This window comes from Lepidothrix coronata, unplaced genomic scaffold (genome assembly GCF_001604755.1).
Source record: "Lepidothrix coronata isolate B3197 unplaced genomic scaffold, Lepidothrix_coronata-1.0 Scaffold77, whole genome shotgun sequence".
NCBI classification, from domain to species: domain Eukaryota; kingdom Metazoa; phylum Chordata; class Aves; order Passeriformes; family Pipridae; genus Lepidothrix; species Lepidothrix coronata.
The window spans coordinates 610,636-635,794 of NW_016690257.1; the positions used below are offsets into that span (position 1 = coordinate 610,636).

The 25,159-nt window shown below is 41.2% G+C and overlaps 1 protein-coding gene across 4 annotated transcripts in view; it reads left to right on the forward strand.

The window, feature by feature from the left end:
- The window catches only part of DYM (dymeclin), a 215,479-nt gene that overhangs the window by 93,503 nt on the left and 96,817 nt on the right, over positions 1–25,159 (forward strand). For 3 of the 4 annotated variants that reach the window (XM_017819757.1, XM_017819758.1, XM_017819760.1), the window contains exons 12-14: positions 168–281; positions 1,455–1,549; positions 20,239–20,403. In XM_017819757.1, the coding sequence (XP_017675246.1) occupies positions 168–281; positions 1,455–1,549; positions 20,239–20,403 (374 nt within the window). The remainder of the gene's footprint in view (positions 1–167; positions 282–1,454; positions 1,550–20,238; positions 20,404–25,159) is intronic. The other variant, XM_017819759.1, reaches the window with a different exon arrangement.

A 25,159-nucleotide genomic window follows, 5' to 3' on the forward strand; every position in this document is an offset into this window, starting at 1 on the left:
TTGTTTTGCTCATGCTTTGGAATACAAAAATTAAGTCACATTTGAGTCTGGAAGGTAATTTAAGGAATTTGTCTTAAGGAACATGAGATTCCAGACAGCTTCCCACGTTCTTTATTCTGACACAGGTGCTGAAGAACCTTGTTCTTTTTTTTTTTTTTTCTCCCCAGATACTGAAAAACATCACTTGGTATGCTGAGCGTGTCCTAACAGAGATCTCACTTGGGAGTCTCCTGATACTGGTGGTGATAAGAACCATCCAGTACAACATGACACGGACAAGGGTGAGTTACTTGGAGCCCTTGTGTGTGGATTTCTAACTCCCGACTTCAAACAGGGTGTGGGGTTTTATTCATTCTGTTGCAGCCAGGTGGCATCTGGATTTGCAGCAGGAAATGGACAAATCAGGTACATTAACTGTTTGGCGTTTGTGAACTTGTAACACAACTTCTGTATTGTCATCCAGTTCGTCGAGTAGGATTCTCTAAAGACCTTAAGTCAGGCATCAAACCCATCTTCAAACAAGAAGAGTTCCTTAGATTCAAGAAAAGAAATAAATCATTGTGGATTGTTTGCCCCTCTTAAATGACTTAAAAGAGGGAATTCCAGCTCTACTTATTGTTAGTGATTTTACTTCTTCACCTTTATAGGGTCATATCAGATGGGTTTTGTGCATTTTTCAAGAATTTGGTTTTATACTTTTTTTCAAACATATAAGCATAGTATCGTGCACTTCTGAATATTTTCAGCAGTTAAAAGCACAGAATTTTTTGCATTAAAAAGTAGCCAAAAAAATTAATTGTGTTTTAAATTGGAAGAATTAAAGATTTTGCTCTTATGATCAAAAGAATTGAAAGGAAGGAGGACAATTTTGGCATATATTTGTCATATTTAGAATCTGTTATGTTATGCAAATGAATATTTTAGACTTGAATAGGGAAACTAATCCCTTTTGGATTGGATAAGTGGGCAGTTTTTTTTCTGTGAAAAACCCTTGACTTTGACAGGGCAATCAGTTAGTTGCTTATCTGGTCAAGTGGTTTCAGGGATGCTGAAATGAGGATCAGTTCCCTGAAGTGTACTGTGGTTATAGTTTTGGGATATATGGAATGCTGTGAAAGAGTTAATAAGGAGATGAGTTATGAAGTAGAAAGTTTCAGGATAAGAGTATAAAAGGGAGAGAGGAAGGGAGAGAAGAGGAAGATGTCTCTGTGTACATCTGTGATGCCATTGTAGGTCAACATCGCTAAAGATACGAAGACATACACCTACAAGTCTGTACATATAGATATATACACCCTGAAATCTGTATGGAATCACTCTGTGCTTTTGACCCTGTCCTTTAAAACAACATACATTACTCAGCCTTTTGAATGACTCCTGCAGGAGGTGTCAGTGTCTGTCAAAAGAACAGTTTGATGTGTTGGTTTTTTTATCTTTCCTCTTCTTTCTGACAGGACAAATACCTTCATACAAATTGTCTGGCAGCCTTAGCAAACATGTCAGCACAGTTCCGCTGCCTTCATCAGTATGCTGCTCAGAGGATCATCAGGTAAATATACAGACTTCTCTGAAAATCATCTTTGCTGAAACTCAGGAGTGGAGAAACTTGGATTTTATGTGACTTAATTGATACCAATGAACTAAGCAGCAGAAATGATAACTGAGTAACTAAATAATCCCAGAATAAATCTTAACTTGCTTTATACTTGAACCTACTCTGAATGGACAAAACCTCCACTGTCTTGTCTGTCTGAGAAACTTCTGCCTTTTGGTTCTCTTAACAGAACAGCTCAGTAGCTGCTTTCAAACCACAAGGTTTTCAGAGATTTTTGTGAATTATGGTTTTTTTCAGTCATGTATCATGTTATTATAAAAATACACTGAATGGTGGTTCTCAACTACTATGCAGGATGGATTTTCAGCTTACTTCTTCCTGCATATTTGGCTAAAGGTCTCTGTTAAATCAGACATAACGGAATGGTCGTTTTGTGACAGTAGCCTGCAAATATGGGCAATAAAACCTAAATCCGTGCTTTTCAATGGATAAAGCTTATTTTCCTGTATAGTAATAAATAGTCGATATCTGCTGTGGTTCTAAAACAGGGCCATAACTTTAAAGTAGATATCGAAGTGGGTCATTCCTATTTTGTTTCCGTGCTGCAAAGCACTTTGCAAGGGCAGATAATCCTGCATCAGGCATCCTTCTCATCTTGGCAGCCAGCCCTGCTCCACGCTCCAAGGGAAACTGGGAAGGTCCTTGTTAATGTGATCTGGAATAAGCTGTTATGGTGCTTGTCAGGTACAGACAGTGTGCCAAATATAAGGAAATTATGACTGCGTGCCTGTGCACTTTGTGGAGGACTGGGTTAACATGAGATAACAGCTTGTTAAGGATTTAATTCTCTCCAAGTCACTTCTCTTTTGGAAATGGTTGTTTGTAAAAGTGTGGACAGGTAACCAGGACGAATGCATTCTGTTGTTGCCTTTTCCCTGCTTGATACTCACGCTCTTTTCATACCCTTGGCCGTGGTGATGAGGGTTCAGAGTTTGAACAGAAGCTACTTTCCCCTTACTTATCGCAGGCGTTGTCTTAAATGCCTGCTGTCTTCATTTCCCAAAACTCATAGACATGGAGCTGAGTTTTCCAAGCATTTGCAACATCCTGAAATCACAGATGCTGGCATGGTGTGAGATACACTTCCTTGGTTCTCAAAAACGTGGTCTGATTTTTACTGTGATGCTTCATTTGCCACTTCTGGGCTTCTTCCCATGATCCTGGGTTCTAATTTTGTTCCATTTTATTCTAATGTTGTTTTTGCAGCCCAGAGTAAGAGGTGGGAGAGGGAGAGGTTATCTTGCTAGTCCCAAGACCCAAGAATTTCTCTTGCATTCCTTGTGTGTTTCAGTAGGATGCTCTGACATTTGGGATCCTTATTCCCCGTATCTCTGGACATGCCCAGTTACAATATGACTTTAACATTGCTGCTTGATTTTACATGCAAAATGACTTTGCTGACATTCTCACTGAAGGCAGACAGACTTCCACTGGTGCTTGACAGTGGTGCATGTGGAAAGAAGGCAGTGGGGTGGATGGCAGAAAACAGGGAAAGGAAATTCTGTCACAGTGAAAGATCGTTGAGTCCTACTGTTGGAGTCCCTGTCCCTGGAGGGATTTAAAAGCCCTGTGGATGTGGCACTGGGGGACATGGGTTAGTGGTGGCCTTGGCAGTGCTGGGAAATGGTTGGACTCCATGACCCTGGAGGGCTTTTCCAACCTAAATGATTCTATGGTTCTGTTCTTTGGTTCTATAAATTAGTCTGAGACCTCAGTGCGTTTGGAGGATTGTAGAGGTTTTAGTCTCATAGGATAGCAGTTTGGGAAGGATGTTGGTCATCCCAACCACTGGGTGCCGTGAGGGTTGGAGTTTATTTTTCCCGTTGGAAATAATGTAAGAATTGATAGAGAAAATGGTCATACTCATCAGCTGAAGAAGCAAAACAAAATGGCAATAGACTCTCTATTATATAATATGATATTCTTACATAATTCATAAATATTCCATGTTGTTACTTTTAAGCTTCTGCCTTTCATAGCCAGATGCTCCATATTATTATATAGTGGAAATTGTAATGAAGGAGGTGACTTTAAATAAACAAAAGAGTATTAGGGAGAGAGGACTGGAGTTATACTCTGGAGTTATAAAACTGTACACCTGGACAATAAACAAAAATGATCACCAAGACTGGGATTTGATTTGTCACTGTGACCACCAAGACTGGGATTTAATTTGTCACCGTGATCATGATTGCTTATAAATAAAAGGACCCCAGTATAAAAATGTATTAAAATCTGTTCTAAAATGTCCAGTGGGACCAGGACATGGGCAGGCTGGAAGGAAGAGCTGGTTCTGGGGGCAGCCTGTTGCCTGTAGGACTTTACTGTGTTTTCTTCTCAGGAGCTTTACGGCCTTGGGTTCCTTGTTAGGTTTAAGCACCATAAAGAAGGTATTTTAACCTGATTTCCTCTCAAAATACACAGATTTGTTATAAAGTTTCAGTTATCAAGAAAAGTAGTAAGAATACACGTATTTCTTAAGAGATTGATGTTTGAGTCATATATGCTTCTTCCTTCTTCTACCTTAGGAAGTCTGTTACCCACAATTATTAAATTTAACTAGCAGTGATGTTCCATGATACCAAAGCAGAATATTTATATTTATACTCCTGTTCTGCTTCTGCCATCAGAGTACAAGCATCTCTGAGAGCAGAAAGCACAGTATCCATAAAGAGAAGGTGTTCTGTGTGAAGGAAAAGCCTAAAAAGAAAACAGTACTTTATATTACATGAAGTATTTCAGGGTATAGGTTTCTAAATTAAGTAGCTGTGAAACACTTAACTTAAAAACTGCTTAGCAATACAACTGAATAGGCAGTCATAATTTAAGCCTCACCAGATGCTCTAATGACTCCTTCCTTAATGTGAGAAGTAATTCCGTTTCCACGCAGGCTTTTTCCTAATCCCATTCTGAGCAGAGACAGCCAATTGTTTTATATTCTGAAGACTATTTTCTATGAAAGAATGGTCTGGCAATATTCAATGTACTGCACTTAAGACCTCAGTAAAATACGACTTCATAATGCTGGGTAATTTGTACCACGTTCCAGCAAGCATGAAAATTGTCAGATTTGTATAAATCTATCACAAGTATAAATTTTGCACAAGCAGCTGCTGGAAGTAAAAATAGAAGTAAGAGATGTTTCATAGTAAAATCCAGGGCAATATTACTTTAGGCTGGATGTTCTCTGATGCAGTTTGCCCTGACTTTTAGATCCTTCTCTTCTCTATCTGCTGTTATCAGAGATTTGTGTTTAATTACACAGAGCTGTCTTATCAGCATGGTGACACTGCACTGCTCTGTGGAGTACTGGTGTTTGTAGTATCTTTAAATTATGTTTAAATATACCTACATAGTGGTGCAGGTATTCAGTTTGTCACTCAAAACTGCAAGTCATTTGGCATTAGTTTCTTTAACGTATTTGGAAGCAGCTTCCACGATATTTGGCTTCTCTGCAACTTGGCCTGCCTGCCCTAGGATATGGAATACGTGGAGGGTCTTCCTCGGATCCAGTGTGTTCTGTCATCTCATCACCATGTCATTTGGATGAAGTCAGTGACAAGAAGACAGCTGATCACTTAAGGCAAATGCTTTTTGTATGGCTTCATATGTTGGAATGCTTGCTGTTTTCTAAGCAGGCATATGCCACTAGAGGTTGCCATACACCTCACTAATTAGACATGCACTTTTAATGTTGAATGACTTTATACTGCTGGAAACACCACCCAGTTTTCCTTTTTTTCTGTACTATCACCACAGCTGTTCATGTGCAGGGCTGTGTGAGACCCTAAGAACACTTTATTGGCTGCACCTTTCCCTGTTGGATGACTTAAAGAACTTAAATATCAAAAGGTGGCCTGTAATTGTATCAGTGTCATATTTTGTTGGTTTCTTTGGCTGTCATAGAGGGCTCAGTGAGATTCAGGGAACAGCATAAGGAAAGAGGTTTGTGACAATGCTCCTGATGCTTGTAGGAGTCAGGTGGAATTAGAGAAGAAGGTGTGCTTAAAAAGGATACAGATCAGAGACTTCAGCTTGTGTGTGCTATGGGATGCAGTGGGTTGTACCCAAGTGTCATCACAGCCCTGCTGTGCCTGCTGTGAGAGCAAAGCCTGAGGCTGTAAAGGTTGGTGTAGGTTTCTTTTAAATACAGTTGTAAGTGCTTAAGTATCCATGCTTGTAAAGTCTGACTGCATTGCTGGGGTTCATCAAGTCTCTCACCTGAGAGAAGGATGAAGCCCTGCATTCCCTTTTCACTCTTCAACAAAGTCTTCACCATTTTGTAGGGCCAGTTGTGTTTCAGAAGCTGCTGTGAAAAATTGCCATCCATTCTGATATGTGCTGCTGTATTTGAGAAGTTTCAGCTGCCCCCAAAAAACATTTGGTTCGTGGTTTGCTGCATTAGTAATTTAACTTCTCTGGTATGGTTTCCTCCTATATGAGTCTGGTGGGATTTTCTTGGGTGAAATTGTGTTTGACAGTTGTTTAGGAATGAGTACCTGATGTTACTTTAAGCTGCACTTTTTTAGCTTGGCTTATGTTGGACTAAAAATTGTCTTTAGGTTGTAGTGTGTAAGTTTCTATAGAAAAATTGTATTGTGATTGCAGTGTATTTCATAGACTCCCAGAATGGTTTGGGTTGGAAGGGACCTCAAAGCCCATCCAGTGCCACCCCCTGCCATGGGACAGGACACATTCCACTGGACCAAGTTGCTCCAAGCCCCGTCCAACCTATCCTTGAATATTTTCCTTACTGTAAATAAATTTCTCGTTCACCAACACCCCCTTCTCCTCAGGGCTGCTCTCTGCCCAGAGAAATGTGTGTGAATCCCTGTGCGTTCAGCAAAGAAGAAAAATGTTTATGGAGCAGTAGGACATGTGTGATCTGACCTGCATTTTGGGGGCCACACTGAACTGAAAAATCTGAAATTGTTAAGTGTGTGAATGTGATGAAATCAGAAATTACAAATTGCTTAATAATAGTTTTTAGCAGTGCCAATAATGAGATGTAATTGCTGGCTCAAAACTCACTAGGCTGCTCACAGAGGAAGATAAACAAATTTCTCTCCCACACAGCTTTAAACTCTGTGAGCATTCTGGTTTTCCTGCCTTTTTTTCTTTGATGTCAACAATGTTTTCAGGAAGCTCTTTAACACAGAGCTTCCTCTTTCACTGGAGAATAGTGATGGGATAGCTGGAGCAGAGAACTAGTGAGATGGAGTTACCCAATTCAAAGATGCTTCTTGAGAAGAAAATCTTGGAAGAAGAAGCCAGGTTGCTGCATGAATGCTTCAAAGTTGTTTGCTTTCTGATTTAATTCTTGTTTGGAAACCTGGGTATGGAACATAAGTGTTTCTTCTCATACAGGAGTCGTGATTTGTAAATTGTAAGATTTGAGCTAGTTAGTCATTTCAGACTCTAATGGAGATGTCTAAATTGAGCAAATCAAATTAGGTGAATAAGGTATTTAGCAGTTCTGTTAAAGTCGTCATTCTGGCTTTTTTCTTCCAGCAGGGGAGTGAATGGTGTCAAATTAGAGCCATTTTTCAGATAGAAACCCTCCTGAAATTGTTCTAGATTTGTGAGTTGGAACCTGTTGACCCCAGGAAAAATAATTTTGAAAAAGTCTAATTTCAGCGATGTCAGTTTTCAGTAATCAAAAAGCAAGATAACACGAGTAAGATGTCAGTGATGGATTTACAACACAATCACCGACCTCTACCTTTATGAACACATAACATGAGCATTCGTTCCTCCCTCCTTTTTTCCTTCTGCCACAGTTGGTACTGTTGGAACAAGGGATTTGTGCTGCCTAGAGCTGCACAGCTCTGGGAATCTTTGAAACACACAGGTTTGTGTCACACCACACATGCAGGGGGCCTGGGCTGTGATGACACTGTAGGAATGATCAATAGACAAGGTCTTCGTGTTCTGGGTTCAAACCTTCATCTATTAATTGGGCCGCTAAATTAGATCTCAGTTTACTGATCTCTCAATCATAATAGAGAAGCGTTTGTAATGGAAAACCCTAGAGAAAAGAGACTCTGCTCCCACAGCAGCAGAGACTGAGAGGCTTCACAAGTTGTATTATATCATAATAAAAGATCAAGCTCGGAAAGGGCTTCTTGGAATTAATGCCCTGTGGCCAGAGCTGTTAAATACTGAACCCTCTGAGCATCAGCTTTCCAATTCCTTTTTTAAAACCAAAAGAAAAGAAGAGAAGGAGGAATCGAGGGTAATGAACAGTTTCACCGCAGCAGTGAAATCTGCCTCTATGGATATCGGGGGGGGGGAATAGTCAGAAATCTCTCGTTTCTGATAGTGAAATGTAAATATCTGCAGTCTGAGCTGTTCAAGAGTAATGGGTAACTTTTCCTTCTCTTTTACATCACACAGTAGCTGTGCTAGGAAGAAATTACCTCTGTGAAAGTTATGGCAACAGTTATGACTGTTTTCTAAATTTCCTAAAAGAGGTTTTTAACCTTAGGGTTAGGTTGGTTTTCACTGGTGGTGCAGGATGCCCTGCAGCCCTGCTCTCCAATTCTGTGCTTTGAGGGGACCTGTTCATACCAACAGTGGCTTTTGGTAATTCCTGTCCCCAGATATTTTCACGCAGACATCATGCCACTGAGATAAACAGGCAGAGACCATCTTTCTGTGGATACAGCTTTGGGTTATTTATCTGCAGCTCAGGCAGTTGTTTAGTCTTCTGTGTTTGCTTTAAAGCAGATGACCTGTTTATCCCAGCAAACTTACATTGCCATACAATACTCTGCCTGGTAAATTTGTTAGTTTGCAAAATTTCTGTTGATTTTTTTTCCCACTGTGTCCTTCACTTTGGTGGCATTTTCCATGTGCTGTAAGACAGATATTTTAGCAATAAATTCTCTTCAATATGGAGGGATACAGAACTGACTGGTTGGTGTTGCCTCAAAAGTAAGAATTAAAATCCTTGAAGACTAATTTAGTGCTTCTTGACTTTGAAATAGTTTTTCAGGATTTTAGTTTAGAGGAGAAAGCATTTATTGTCTAGCCCAGTTATAAAATGGCTTCACAGAGATGGAGGGGGTGGTATTGGGAAGGAATTCCTGGCTGTGAGACTCTGGCACAGGTTGCCCAGAGAAGCTGTGGCTGCCCCTGGGTCCCTGGAACTACCCAAGACCAGGCTGGACAGGGTTTGGAGCAACCTGGTCTAGTGGAAGGTGTCCCTGCCCATGGCAGATGGTCTTTGAAGTCCCTTCCAACCCAAAACATTCCATGTTTCTATGATAAAGTGATATTCTGCTTATAATAAACTGCTTTATAATGAGATTTTTTTTAACCCCCATGCAGTGTGGTATGTTGTGAAATTATAATCCCATTTTTATTAGATGTTCAAAGTAGAGTGGAAACTAATGTCTTCTCAGAAAAAGGGCCTTCATGATATTCCCATGCTCAGGCTGTGTTTGAACGAGGACATTGTGGAAGTGGAAAATCAAGCAGCTTCAAGCCACTGGGCCTGAACTTTGCTTTTCACCTGTGGACTGTCAGTTGTGTGCACAGCAGGGTACCTGGAGAGAGCTTTTGAGTCACCTGGTCAACCTTGGGCAGCTTTGCCTTGCTCTTCATTGAGCTGTTCACGGACACAGTGCTCTGTGTACAGGTTCTTACACTGTTTGTTCTGTTCTGTTACTGTTACTACTTAAACACAGAGGTTCTCGAATCTATGGAGTGGCTTTTGTTAGGAGACAGAAGTGATTTATGAAGATCTCAATAGCGTTAAATAAAAGAAACATATGCTGGCCTTATTAGTAGCTTGTTGACTTAGATTAGCTGTGGGGAAGCTTATAAGCTGATCAGCCCTTCCAAAATTGGGAGGTGTCATTGCAATTAGTAGGAAAGGCTGTGACAAAAGGGAAGACAACAATTGTTCAGACAAGGGAAAAGAGAATATTGGTAGCAAATGTGCTGTTGCTGGTATGACTTAGTGATGCAAATAGAATGAAGTTAGTTTTTAAAAGGAAAGAAGCATCCTTTGTTACTTAGAATTGAGTGTAGTTGTGGTCTGATGTACTAAAATGTTGCTTTTGCTGTGTCAACAACAAGAAGAGTACTCCATGTGGTCTCGCCTGTTTGTGCCTGTGTGTAACATATGGAGGCGAGGTTTTAGGCTGATATCAGCTGTTTCCAACATGGAAATATCATTGAACTCGGTTTAAGCCTGGTTGAACCTGCTGGGGATTCTGAGTGGGCGCCTGATGGGACAGTAATACTCTGGTCCCCCATCTGTTGTGGGCAGCCGAGCGCCCTGCGTGCCTTTGGAAGTGTTTTTGCAGCCCAGAATCCCCCAGCTCACAGGTCATGGAGACTTCCCAGATGGACAGACTCCCAGCTTTATTTACAGATAGACTGGATCAGGGTGAACCACAAAGGGGTCTTGGGGAAAGGTTGCTTCTCTCTGTCTCAGCGTCTCCTCACGTGGAGCAGAGTGGCTGAACTGTTCTCTGCTCTGCAGGTAATGGCACAGGACTCCTTAAAAAGGACATTGTTGATTGCTGACCTGGCTTAAAAAGGTATTTAGTACCTAAATATGCACCACTCTGAGATCTCACCTTTGGACAAGGTAGTCTGCTCTTCCCTCAACCACTTTTTGTGTCTCTGCTGACTTGTGGGCCACATCCAGTGGGATAATTTTCTAATCTTATCATTTTTTTTGGGGGGGACAAGGCACTGATACAACTCATTTGTCTTCTGCCATCCAGAAAATCATGTGGCACTTCAGTGTCTTACAAACTGCAAGCCATTGCTTGGCAGGATGTGAGATTACATGAACGTGTTGCAAATCAGCGTGGAACTGAGGTTTGTTGAATCTTGATCCCTATTTCACAGGGTCTAGACCATCACACATGTCACAGAGAGCTGGAGTTCTGAGGGAAAAGGCCCCCGTAGTGCCATCTTTAATTATTGTGAATTTAATTATTCGTAGTTACTGTGCCATATAAGCTCTTTGGAAACACTATGATTTGATAGCAGTCTTCAAATTGAGGAATTAAACTTTTCTTCTTCGGTGGAACCTTAAAACTGTTGATCTTGTGAATCTCTTCTGAGGAAGAGGAAGAAATATCTGAGGAAATTACTGAGAGAAATTACTGTTTTTCTGATACACTTCCAGTGTTGCTTTACAGATGAATTTGCAGAGACTGAGGTTGTTCTGAGTTGTATCACTTAAGTTTTCTGCACGTTTAATAGCTAAAGGAAGCAAAAATGAGAAGCCAGGAACATTATTCCAGTCCTGCTAGTACAATTTTGATTTCTTTTAGCTGCCCTGGAAAAAGGTTAAGGCCACTAAAATGTTTACTGGGTTGTATCCAGTAAATTATTTGGGATTTGTGAGGATCATAGAGTGCTTTGGGTTGGAAGATCATCTGGATGTGATACTTACAGCTTTTGTATTATAAAATGTCTGTTCAAATTACTAGTAATTAATCCTGCAGAAGTTTTTTCTGAGATTTAAAAAACCAAGGGATTTCTAATAGTCTTTTAGAAACTATTATTTGCCATTCCCGTAGAATCCTAGAAACTGCAGTCTTGTCTTAGTTTGTTTTGAATGGTGCATATTTATGGGACAGTGTTCCTTAACAGAAGTAGAGGTGATTCAGGATAATGACTTGCTTGAACCTGTCGTTTATCCTCAGTTGCAGGGTATTTGGCTCATTAATGCTTTATTCAGATACAGCATGTACTCTTTCCTTTTTAGAAATTGTCTCTGGAAAAAACAGTTCGCTGGGATCTAAAGAAATAAATGACTAATGAACTTAAAAGATCTGACAAACTGAAATAGTGTTATGGCTCTAAGTAAACATCAGAATGAAACAAAAATATAGCAAAATATATAGGATTGATTATAAATATTTTCTTTCCTTTTTTTTCTTTGTCTGGCTGCTGCTTATTTCACGTTTTAACTGATGTAATTATAAATGTCTAGTGTGTGAAGCCAGAATAGGTAAGAGTACCTGCAGGGAGAGGAGCAGATCAGTTTAACATTCAACTAACCTGTGTCTGTGCCCTACAAATTGCTCCTGAAAACTTTCCTTTCCACCACACATGGAAATTTTCAGTCCGTTCAGACCCCACACTTCAGTGAGGATTTTCAAACAGGCTTTCTAATGGATTTTAGGAATACAAAATAACAGTTTATGAAATTTCTAAGTCTCTTAAGTACTCAAACCAAAGTATTTACCACCGCATTGTACTCTCACTGTAGTTTGCAAGGAGAATATTGCACTTTGAATCATCTGACACGTGTAAATGGAGGGTGAAACTATAGGTATGGGAGAATCAGGATTTAACAACTTTGATGTGCACCAGGCCTTTATAACCATTGAATGACTCAACCTTTTTAATGGAAATGGCCTTCAGCAAGTTAAGGAAAGAACAGGCTTTTAGGGAAAGTAAATACACTTAGTTCTGCAGTGAATAGATAAATTTGCTGTGAAGTTGTGTAGAGACATGCTTCTGTAGCTCATTAATTGTGTGCTCGGGTCCGCAAGTGGGTGTTTCTCCAAGAACCCCAGTTTGCAGGGGCTGAGGTGGGTGAACCCTGCTGGGGAGCAGGGCAGAGGCTGACGTGGTGCCCTCTCTTGCAGTGTCTCCCGACTCCCGAGGGAGGATTTTCCAGGCCCAGGCAGACGGAGATGTAAATGTCCCCTTTAATGAGGGTGTCGTAGCATCCCTGTAATCCCGGGCAGAGCCTGTGAATTATCACAAGTGTCTAGCCAAGGGATAAAAGCACAGGAGGTTTCCAAAACAACATTCCCATAGTAGCATCTCTTAAGCTGCCAGGGATATGTGCCTTCCAAGTAACCAGTGCATCTGGGTGATTAAAGCCTTCGCCCTTTGTCTGAAACATCAGAACTGAATAGACATTTCCTCCAAGCTCTTTCATATCTTTTTTTGCTTATGGGTCATCAGTTGCTTGTGTCTGCTTTTAATATACAAATCCTTTTGTTCTTTTTGATGGAACTTCATCTGTACAGAAGTAATTTGGCCTTTCTATAGAAGAATCTCATATATTTCTCCTTTTGTTTTCAGTCTATCAGACATCTCCAGAACTTGTTTGGTTTTCATTTCCTTGCCCTCCTATAAATACTTTCATGCATAGAGATAATTCTCCTCTTATAAGCCTGTTTTGTACATTTGGCCAGTACTGTGACAGAGTGCTGCTTCAGGGCATGGGAACTTATGTCTGTGACACATTATCACAAATAATCGCTTCTTAAGTATTTAAATAATTTTCATCCTTTTCTTTTCTGTGTTGTTATGGCACCTTTAACCCTATAATGACCCCTCGCCCCCAAACTGCTGTTTTGCAATAATGTAATTTACAATCCTGTCATCAGTCTATGCTATAAGATATAAATTTAGGGATGCTTGTATCTGAAAAGAAGGCCTGCAGGGATGAAGTATTTTTAGAAAGCTATGAGAATGTTGCTTAGATGAGGAAGTTAGGTGGGGGTCGAGGCAGAAGGAAAGCAGTGGAAAAGGATCAAATCAGGGATTACTGGAGAACTGACACATCCATATCCATGGGACCTGGTGAAAAGCACCTGGGAGCCCCATGGGAGCTGACTCATGACAATGCAAGAGCACTGGAAGATGTCGGGAAAACCGCATCCAGGTTTTGGGCCCCTAGACACAGGAGAGGGGTTGCCCAGCTGGAGCAAGTTCAGTGGAGGGCTCTGTGGTGGTTGGGTGCTGGTGTAGGAAGGTGGTCTGAGAGAACCAGCCTTGTTTAGCCTGCAGGAGAAAAGGCTTGAGGGCAAGGAGGGTCAGAGAAGGGGTGAGCAGCATTCCCAGGTCTAGGAGAAGGTTACTGAGGAGAGGGTGCCAGCCTCTTTATATGGAAGTTTGTGACAGAAAGATGAGAGAGAATGGTCAGGAGGTTCCAGCCTGAGGGAAGAAGGCAATTTTTCATTGTCAGGGGAGTATTGGCACAACAGCACAGAGAAGTTGTAGAGTCTCTGTCCCACTGGATAAACCCCTGCTCAGGTGTGGATTCAGTTTTAACCCTGCTTTGAGCAGGAGGTTGGGCTACAAACCTCCTAAGGTCTCTTTCATTGTAATTATGACTCTAAGATAAGAATAATAATTTTTAAGAAAACTGAATGAAAAATGAGGAATTTTTTGAGAAGCTTAACTGTGCTAACACCACAGTGGCAGAAACTCACCCTAAAGAAGCCCAGACCACCTTTCCGTGAACACAGCACGTCAGTCTTTAATAGCAGTCTTGGCACTGAAAACCAAATACACAGTAGTATTTCTGCTGTGGTTCATCAGTACCACAGTTCATCACATCCTCGGTGGCAGTATAATAAACAAAAATGAAAAGTGTAATCCAAAATTCTAATTTTGCATGATGTATATGATGTATTTTACTGTTAGCAAGAATCACAGAATCCTGGAATGGTTTGGGTTGGAAGGGATCTTAAAAATCATCTTGTTCCAGCCCCCTGCCATGGGCAGGGACACCTTCCACGAGACCTGGTTGCTCCAAACCCCATCCAGACTGGCCTTAAGATAGGCAGATAGATGGTTTGCTTTTCAGCTGTTTATACCATATGAAATAACATCAATAGGTGATATTTTAGGCAGCAGATAAATCAGCAGTTCTCATGGAGTGGATGATCTAGTAAGTTGTTGTTATCATCTGCGTAGTATTTTAGTACAGAATGTGTTTCAGTTGGCTTTGTCTTTGGGAACAGAAGAGCAGTGACTAATAGGACTTCCTAGAGCACAGGTTATCAAACATGAACAGTAGTGGAATGTTCACTGCGCGTCATGACATTCTGCCCACGTGTACAGAGATAGTTCGGTGTGTGGACTAGTGCATACTAGTTTAATTAGCTTATACTTTCATTTATTTTTCTTTTAAAGACTTTCATATTGGCTTTCCTGTAGAGTCATGTTGTAACATAACTACCTTTCGAAAATACAGTGATTAAGTCTTCAGACTCGGCCGAAGATGTTATTTGCTGTGCATTTTTTCAAATTCTGCCGCAGAAACGATATGACCTAAATATTTAATCAGGCTTAGCAGAATTGGCTTTTTTTTTTTTTTTTTTATTGCTGCAGATTAATCTAGTTTCTCTGAGCTAATACACATGGCATGTATGTCTTCAAGACCTTTCTTTTTCTCAATAACGTTAAAGATTTATAGCCCTCGTAAAATCTGGCATGCGCCAAGGGGAAGATTATGAATTACAATTACTTAAACATTAGCACTGGGAATTTTTCTTTTGAATTCTGTATATGATGTTTCAACCTAGGTTGTATTTATAGAGGGGTTAGTGAATACTGGTTTTATACCACTTTTCTATACCCTGCCCAATTTGCTTCATTTCTGTGTTGTTAAGATGTTGGCTTGGTGCTGTTTACATTTTTGCCTTTGATATATTTATTTTAAAATTGCAGTTGACTTCACTAGAGAAAATATCAGATTTCTAGTTTAAACAAATAAGGATGTAAATGGCTTTGAATGTTTTGCTTAGTGCCGTTGTCTTGTTCAAGTCTTAAATTTTGGATGAAAAAATAAATGTAAACATATAATGAATTTCAGCATTTCTTATTTTCAAACTCTTGTTTTTGCCAGGTGTTTAGTCTGTGGCTGTAGTCTTGTGTACACTTCTTCAATTAATTTCGAGTTTGAGTTAAAAATTGGAAGTGATGTGATCACCTAAACCAAAACAATTGCAGTGGCCATTTAGGATGTTGAGTTGTTTTCAGAGAAGCAACAGGTTTGGAAGAATCTTCAGGAAAGTCTCATTTGTTTGCTGGTTTTGATAATCTGTGTGTTTCTCACAAGATCCTTAGAGGGCTTTCAGATGATCAGGGAGGCTCAGTAAAGCTGCAGGAACCCAAGACAGCCCAGGAGGAAAACCACATCCTGGGGCACACCAAACACAGCAAAACCAATGGGCCAAGGGAGGGGATTGTCCCAGTTTATTCAGTGTTGGTGCCGCCTCACCTCGGGCACCGTGTGCAGTTCTGGACACACCGTTTGAGAAGGATGTGAAGGTCCTTGGGTGCATCCAGAGGGCGGCAACAAAGCTGGAGGAAAGGCTGGGAGGCACGTCCTGTGAGGAGTGGCTGAGGAGCCTGGGCTTCTCTAATTTGGAGTGGAGGAGGCTGAGGGACGACTTACTCCCTGCAGCTTCCTCAGGATCTACTTACAGGATGTGTGAGAATGGTTCAAAACTGAACAGGGGTGGTTCAGGCTGGACATTAGGAGGCATTTCTTTACCAGGAGAGTGGTCAAACCCTGGAACAGACTTCTTAGAGAGGTCATCAATCACAGAACCATAGAATGGCTTGGTTTCAAAGAGATCTTAAAGCCCATCTCATTCCACCCCCTGCCATGGGCAGGGCCACCTTCCACCAGACCAGGCTGCTCCAAGCCCCATCCAGCCTGGCTTTCAACACTTCCAGGGATCCAGGAGCAGCCACAGCTTCTCTGGGAAACCTGTGCCACTGCTGTAACATGCTTAACTTGGTCAACCCTGAATTGCTCAGGCAGTTGGACTAGATGGTCATTTTAAGTCCCTTCCTACTGAAAATACTCTCTTCTATTCACATGGGAACCTCCACCTTCCCTCTAGCTGTCCACATGACACTCCCATTGATTTTGAAGTGTGTCTTTAATGTCCTTGTTTAACTGCTGTCATCAGAATATCTTTATTGATTGGGGTTGGCCAAGCTCTGTGGAAAGAAGACTTTTCATCAAACCTGCATCAAATTACAAATAAATATAGATGTATTGGGTTAATTTTTATATGTATATAAAAATCACGTTTCCCCTACATGTGCCTGGGTGTCAGGCAGAGAAGAGTGTGTGCAGGGAGGGTCTCAAGCCTTCATTTTAACTGCTGCTGGTTCAGACAACTCTGAAAAACTCTTGAGGAGGACCAGAGCCTCCAGGATTGGAGGAGATTGGGATGAACAGGTGAGAGTATTCTCACAGCAGTCAGATGAAGGTGTTCGCCTCTTGGAATATTGATGAGAACAGGCTGTCCTTGCAGGGTAGAAGAGGGAAGGACAGCTCCAGAAGCTGGAGAGAGTTACAAGCAGGAGCAATTATCCACTTGAGCAAATTTACCTTTTTTTTTTTTTTCATTTTTCTAGAAGGTAGATATAGCTGACTGATGTGGTTAGTTTGGGTTGTTTTTTTTTTCCTTTCTTTTGTTCCTATTGGGATTTTTGAGGGGTTTTTTTTGAATCTTATTTGCCAGCCAATAATGCAGCTTCCTCCCTGCCTTCTCAACTTATACCAGCTGCTGGGCAAGATTAGACAGTGCCAGGATCAGGAAAGGAAACATGTTCATATACATATTCATAAACATGTAGTTATGTTATAGGACACTTTACTTTTTAGCTATTAGAAGTTGGCACTGTCCTACTGTGTTATCAGAATTCAAAATATTGATCAGATAGCTCTTTATAAGAGGGGATTACAATCATTTGGAGTGGAATTTTAGTACAGTGTAAGCTACAGTTTTGTCCTCCAAGTAAACAGAATATGTGAATAATACACATGCACACAAACACCATAAATCAAATATAATGGCCTTTATTTTCTGCAGTAGTGCTTTTTCAAATTGTGTCAGTACTATATTGTAGTTGAAGATTGCCTTTTGCTGCAAAATAAAAGAAATGTGCCCCATGGAACATAAAGAAAACAAAAATGTCAGTAACATGTAACTGTAGCTGTAGCTGGACATCTGATTTCTGGTGGATCGAGTAAGCTGGTTTCAAACACATGATTAGTCAGTGAAAATTCAGTGTCAACTTTTCTTAATGTATGTGCTCTTAAAGGAACTAAGTCTTGATTTTATTCAAGTTTACCTTGGAGGATTTAATGATGGAGATGCTTAATCTTCAATGTGATGCAAGCTCTGGTGGTCAAAGGGACTGTTAAAAAACCACAGGTTTGTGGGATTGCATTGCTCTTGGTATGGGTTTAAAATCAGACTTTTCAGTAAACAAGTTCAGCTTTGAAAATGGGAACAGCCTAATAAATTTCTCCTCTTTGTTACCACATGCTGTGGTCTCATCCAGTTGATCAATTAAGCCTAAATGTGATGGTTGTGACTGAGTGTCTTGTTGTTCCTGTCCATGGAGAACATTGGCAGGAGTCAAAGATAAAGTGATATCACTTCCCTTATGGAGCCAGGCTGGGAGAGCTGGGGGGGTTCACCTGGAGAAGAGAAGGATCCAGGGAGACTTGAGAGCCTCTTCCAGTGCCTAAAGGGGCTCCAGGAGAGCTGGAGAGGGACTGGGGACAAGGGATGGAGGGACAGGACAAGGGGGAATGGCTTCCCACTGCCAGAGGGCAGGGTTAGATGGGATATTGGAAAGGAATCAGTGTCTGTGAGGATGGGGAGGCCCTGGCACATGCTGTCCAGAGAAGCTGTGTCTGCCCCTGGATCACCTGGAAGCGTCCAAGGCCAGGTTGGATGGGGCTTGGAGCAACCATGTCTAGTGGAAGGTGTCCCTGCCCATGGCAGTGGGGTGGAAGCAGATGGTCTTGAAGATCCTTTCCAACCCAAACAATTCTGTGATTCTGCAGCTGAAGGTCCTTTCAATTTCTTGAATAGTCTAACCAGATTGAATGGCTGGAGTGAGACCTATAGAGGCTTGACATAAGGTACAGTGTTCTGGTAACAAGGCTGGTAAAATATACTAAATGGGAACAGTGGACTTACGAGCATTTAGATCTTCTAAACATCGTCATTCTAAAATATACTCTTTAATTTGGTTTAGAAAAAAAGGTCTGTGGCCTCTGTGCATATCTGGAAGGGCAGGCCTGTGGGTTGAGGGTTTTCCTCAGTGTGGGATCCTGTAAATTCTTTATCATCTCTATCCCTGGCCTGTGGAGCAAAGAGAATAGCCTGTGTTGCTCAAAACAAGCTGTGGTCAGGAAAAAAAAAGGCATGAAAGCTTAGGATATTGCCTCCTTGCAGCTACTTCCTCTCCTGAAAATTATTATATCTGCAAATGAAGTGCCGAAAGGGACTGTGTGTTTCTCAACTTCCAGAGCAAAGGTAGGTGCCTGATTTAACCGGGTTGCAAATGTTGTTTAAAGCAAAGCAATGGGAGCTGTTGGGTTTGATAAAGTCTTGGGCTTAGAGCCCCGCTGGTTATACCCAGGGGTCAGCTGCTAGTGGCATTCTTTTCTGTCCTATTCTTTGCCCAAGGTACACAAATAATTTTGTCTCTAGAAACGGTGCTTTAACCACACTTGACTATGTCCAACAGGGATTGTAGAGAGATACCAGCCTGTGAAATGCGGGTGGTTGGGTGCAAAACCCCCTGGCCCAGTTTTCACCTATGAAGCCATTGATTTGGTGGGGGTGTTGTAGCCTAGAGTTCATGTGTTTGTTGATTCTTGCCAAAGTCATCGAAGGAGACTTAATTTTGTAAATCTTCACTGGAAGCTTTTCCAGTTTAGCACTCCAAGGGTACATTTCTCCTGGAGAGATACCAGGTTCCAGTGGGGATGGCTTAGTAGGACCATCATGAACTGACTTTTTTATCTCACAATACCTTAGGCTAGTTAAGGCTTGCTGGAGGACTTAGAATCATGGAATCATTTAGGTTGGAAAGGACTTCCAGGATTACCAGGTCCAGCTTTAAGATCACTGAGTCACATCATCACATCACATCATCACACTTGCCATGCTCTGGGCTGAGCACCATTATGCAGTGAAGCATTTTCTGTGCAAACCCTATAACAGAAGATGGTCGATGTTTTATTTTGTACGTTCTTCAGAGTTTACCAGTGAGGCAGTTTGTTGCAGGTGAACTGCTCTAATGAATTTATTTTCCTTTCCATTATGAGTGGGAGGATATCCTGTACATAGGCATAGGCTACATATCTATTATTCAAGAGCATTCAGAGTTGCTTAATGTGAATATTAAATGTTCTATTGCTTGCTCTATAGTTACTTCATGGAAGTGATTGTAGTTTTTCGTGGAAAAGCTGACCAGGTCTTAATTGTGTTACTCGATTATGATAAAGCACTATGTTTGAGGAACTAGAATTAAATACAGGAGTGAGTACTCTGCCACTGGAATCCCAGGCTGCAAGGCCAGTTCACATTGATCAATAATTCTGTGGGAACTTTTTCCCTTGAGTCAGGTGTCAGTTTTCATGAAAATAAGTTAAATATTGTGAATACTCTCAGATTTTTTAAAAAAGTAAACTTTGTAAACCAGGGCCAGTCCTCTGCACTTACAATTTTAGGGCAGGTGCAGAGAGGCATAAGACTTTCCTTAAGATAGTATCATCTCAAAAAAAAAAAAAAAAAAGAGGGGGACACACCCAAAAAAGACCCAAACTCTTGTGTCTCCAGTGCCTGAGACCTGGCAGGTTCCCTTTGCAGTAGTGACAGAACCGGCGTTGTGGGCGCAGGCGAACGGATCCCTCCGTCTCTCGAAACTGTTGTTTTATGTCAAACCGCCCCATTGCTTTCTTGGCATCTTCCATTGACTCTTGGCACAAAAACCAAGGATGTTAAACCATGACTTAGCTTTCTTAAAGGAAAATACCTCTTTTTTCTGTTTTGTCTCCCTCTGCCCTTGTCTTTCAGTTATACCTGCCGCCACTTGCGGAGATATGTGTATGTCTTGGACAAACTGTATTTCCCCCACTCCCACTGCTCTACGCTGCAGCATTGCTTCTCGACCCTCAGTGACAATGGAGAGGAACTCTTGTCTTTAACTTGTTCTCACATTCTCAGATCCTATGCTTCCAGGTTATTAACCTCTGCTCTCCATTTACTGCATGCTGCATGCTCTGTGCCTGATCTGTGCATGTTTTCAGTTAACTGATGAATAATTTTAATTTCTAAGGGGGATGGTTTGTGTCTTGATGGCATCCTTGATGTGTATCCTAAAAAGTGTGGTAGAAATGGGAGTCTAGTAATGGTTTGGTTTTGTCTTTTTAACTTTAGAATACAAATTCTGTGGCCTTTGGAAGTTTTAAATGCTTTTTATGTTGAGGTATTTTAGTCCTTTTCCAAAGCTATGACATAAGAATCACGAGCTGTAATTCACAAACCTTTCTACAGTTGCATAGTTTGTTTGGAATTAGTGCAGAGATATAAGTTGTCTAACACTTCCTTGACACCCACTGTTTTGGTAATATTGTCTATATAAATTGCTTTTCAAGAATGGAAATCATTGAGCTTTTCCCTCAAGTTCAGTAAATTTTCATGACAGTTAATCATAGAATCATTTATGTTGGAGAAGCCTTCCAAGATCATCAAGTCCAGCCATTCCCCAGCACTACCCCATGACCCAAGTGCCACATCCACACAGCTTTTAAATCCCTCCAGGAACAGGGACTCCACCACTGCCCTGGGCAGCTGTGCCAGGGATGGACAACACAGTGAAGAAGTTTTTTCCAGTATAGAACCTAAACCTCACCTGGGACAACTTGAGTCCATTTCTTCTTGTTCTGTCACTAGTTATTTGGGAGAAGAGACTCACAGTTAAGAAAGATCTGTCTTTTTTGATATGGCCGATCAGTTTTGATTGTATGGAATAAGAATGATGAGAATCCATCAGCTCAAAATGACAATATATAGTCCTTGTTCATGGTGTAGAATTATAGGTATTCTACAAAAACTATAAAGAAACTGTAAAGGGCGTGAGTTTCAAAATAAGTTCTGCTTGAAATACCAAAAGATTTCTCTAAGCTCTTTACTCCAAGTAAAAATTTAAGTTTTACTATTTCACTGTTGATGCTGCGGATAATTGAATACGTTAACCATGATCCTAGAAGCTTTAGGAAAACAAGGAAAAAATTGCGTGACAGAATTGATCAGAACATGGAAAGCATCCAGGGTGGAAATGCAGCTTCCCAGCTAAGCCAGCGTACAATAGCAAGAGACCACACAGTAAACATAAGTAAAACCAGCTTGATTGTCAAGGGAAGAAAATAGGGCATGCAAGCTGAAATAGCTCTTTTTTGTACAGAAGAAAAAATTTTATAGTAGTACATAATGATGGAGAGTTACACTGGAGGATCTCAACAGGAGATGAAAATCTAGCTGTCCCAGGGGCATTCTCCGGATTAATTTGGAACAGGAATATGGTATTAAAGTAGTCAAAAGCCTAAGATTTCAAAGGCTTATTTAAAAATGAATACTAATAACAAGGGGAGTCCACGGCAGAATCTCGTTTAAGATGTACTGTTTTACATGTAGGAATGATGTCCTGAAAACATAAAAGAAATAGCACAATTCTCCCAGCTTGTTTCCGTGAAATTTTGGTAATTCTGTACAGCGGCAACACTACAAGGTTAAGATGACAGAATCATCCTTGGGAGACTAAGTGCTGTTCCATGGATATTGCATCTTTCAGGTGTTTTATGTGTGAAAATAAGAACTGATAGCACTATATGCTCTCTCATGTAACAAGCTTGTGAAGTTTTTAGAGCGAAAAGTTCATCTAGTTATTCCCCGAACCGAAACTGATGGAGAAATAGTTTACTGGTATCACTTTCGGTAATGAGACTTATGCATCAGTTGAGGTACATTAGAATACATCAGCCTGGGAGATTGTAAAATCACAGATTTTCATTGCAGGTTGTCCTTTTCCGAGGCAGGAGGAGAATAGAGGATTTGGAATAGAAATCGCTGCTGTAGAAATATATAGAGGTAGCAGCTTTTAATGGCTAAATCTCTGTTGTTCTGGTACTGTATGATTAGAAAAGTGGATTCTCAGGAAACCTGCCTGCTGGGGTCTGTAAGCATCAAATGCAGCAGCATAACTGAGTCGCCAAAAGTTTTTTGTATGAATCCATGCACCCCTTCTGTATTACATACTGAACAGCCTGGTTAGAGAAGAGATGGAATTTATAAATTACTAAAGGCGGAGGATAATTAACTGATCCCCCCAGATGGTGTTGCCTGTCTTTGTACATCCCATAGAATTAAGGTTTTTATTACTATTTTGAAACATTTTGTGTGCAAATATATTTATTTTTGAATTAAACATATTCAAAAGCAACGTGGGCAGCGGGGAAGGGGAGGACTCTGACCCTCTGCCCCTAAGGTGAGATCCCCCTGCAGAGCTGCCTCCAGCTCTGGGGAACAACAGCACAGGGATGTGAAGCTACTGGAGAGAGTCCAGAGGAGGCCACGGAGATGCTCCGAGGGCTGGAGCCCCTCTGCTCTGGAGCCAGGCTGGGGGAGCTGGGGGGTTCACCTGGAGAAGAGAAGGATCCAGGGAGAGCTGAGAGCCCCTTCCAGGGCCTAAAGGGGCTCCAGGAGAGCTGGAGAGGGACTTGGGACAAGGGATGGAGGGTCAGGATGAGGGGGAATGGCTTCTTGCTGCTAGAGGGCAGGGTTAGATGGGATATTGGGAAGGAATTGCTGTCTGTGAGGGTGGTGAGGCCCTGGCACATGCTGTCCAGAGAAGCTGTGTCTGCTCCTGGATCCCTGGAAGTCTTCAAGGCCAGGTTGGATGGGGCTTGGAGCAACCATGTCTAGTGGAAGGTGTCCCTGCCCATGGCAGGGGGTGGAACTGGATGAGCTTTAAGGCCCCTTCCAGCCTAAACCAATCTGTTATTCTAAGTTTTTCAAGCTTCCGTGGATGTGTGTAAGATAGTGGCTGTGATGTGTCACAGCCATAGGCACACCACATCCCACACTTCCTGAACAGCTGTGGGTAAAGTGGGGGATAGGGAAAGGAAAATAGTACATGTTTTGCTGTCCCACGGGGAGTAGGCCTACAACACCAATTCTCCAGGCAGCTTTAACTGGGATTTAGTGCCAGTGTCGCTTCGATTTCTTTTCCAAATTCTACAATCATAGGAGATACAATACCTGTTTTATTATGCACTGCATTAGGTTGCACAAATAGTGAGCCTGGGATTGTAATCTGTCATTTCAAATGTGTAATAATTCTGCTGGGGCTGTGCTATATATTGATTACTGCAATAACTGTGCTTCGTCATGTGAAATATGTTCTCCCCCTCTTACCGTTGTGGTTTCCTTTTGCATTGCATGTTCATCGTGTGATGTTTTAATGCTCGTGTGTGTTCCCTTTTTGTTTTTAAACTCTTTGGCTTGCAGTCAAGCTCAGGAAAATTGCTTTTGAAGATGAACTGTCTTAGTGCATGTGCTAGTAGAGAGGCAGCTAACAAGAAATGATTAGTTCTGGGACGCTAAACAAATTAAGGACAGTTTTATTTTCATAGCAAGCTTGACATTGTGTGAAAGGAAATATGGTTTTGCTGAGCCTTGTAAATTGAGTAAGCATATTCTTAATGTAGTAGAGGTAAAAATTATTATGGACTAATTTGAATTAAGTTTGTTTTTTCTCCCCCAGAGAAAAAAGACCAACAAATACAATGTCAAGCTGGCACACAGTTTACCTATTTTGCATATCTTTTATTGCTTAATGCTAGGTTTGTTTAAACAGCAAAATGTATCTAATAAGATTTTAATACTCCCTTTCAGAAATGTTCTGGCATATTGTCTCAAGCGAATAGAGGATAAGCTTTGCAGCCATCCTCCTCCAATGCCATCAGAGTCAAGAGAATTATGCAATTACACTAATTTAAGAATGTGCAGCCTTTGCGGGATCAGGGCTTTGGAGGTTAGCTCTAAGAAATACTGCTAATTGCTAGAAATGGTTCTGGTGCTGCAAAGTGATGCTGAAGTGCTGCTTAAAGCCAGCTTGAACTCATTCTCCAGCTGCCAGCTCCTTTTTCCTTGGAGTGTGAGCTGTGCTGGGGCATAGGGAGGGCCTGTATCCCAGTCCTTTGTCCTGGTGTGGGTTTCTGGCCTGTCCTTGAGTACAAACAGGAAAGGTGTCAGGGTATCCTCCTCAAAAACAGATAAAACATTTGCAATTCTGACGTGTTTTCTTTGGCTTTAGTCTGTGAAGGAAAGGTGGGGAAAAGTGTAAGGCAAATACATTTATTATTGAACCTTAAATGATTTTTGTGTGAATTAATGGAAATAGAGATGTACATCAATTAATATTCTTTCAAATGGGTTTTGACAAATGTGAATTCTTTTTCTCTGATTCTGTAGATCATCTTGAGTGTTTGTTTACAATCAGTTTTTAGGCAGTTAGTATAAAAATCTGAGTTAGTGCAAGTGAAATAGTCAGTACATCAGCCTGGCTTAGAGTCATCAAATTGTTTGGATTGGAAGCTCATCCAGTTCCACCCCCTGCCATGGGCAGGGACACCTTCCACTAGACCAGGTTGCTCCAAGCCCGATCCAGCCTGGTCTGGAACACTTCCAGGGATGGTAAAAATACTGATCCTTACTTCATTGTGAGCTTAACCTGTCAGAAGTTTTATGAATAGCCCCACTTACGTCACAGGAAAAGAAGTAGAATAACGAAAATGGCAGAATCTGGATCTGTCACAGGCAAGAAACAGCTTCACTTCATCTCTTACTAAAGAAAACTAGTTTGGGAATGTCAGACAACTTAGTTTAAAATATTTCTTCCCCCCCCCCCCCAGTATTTCTCCGATAAAAAGATCTA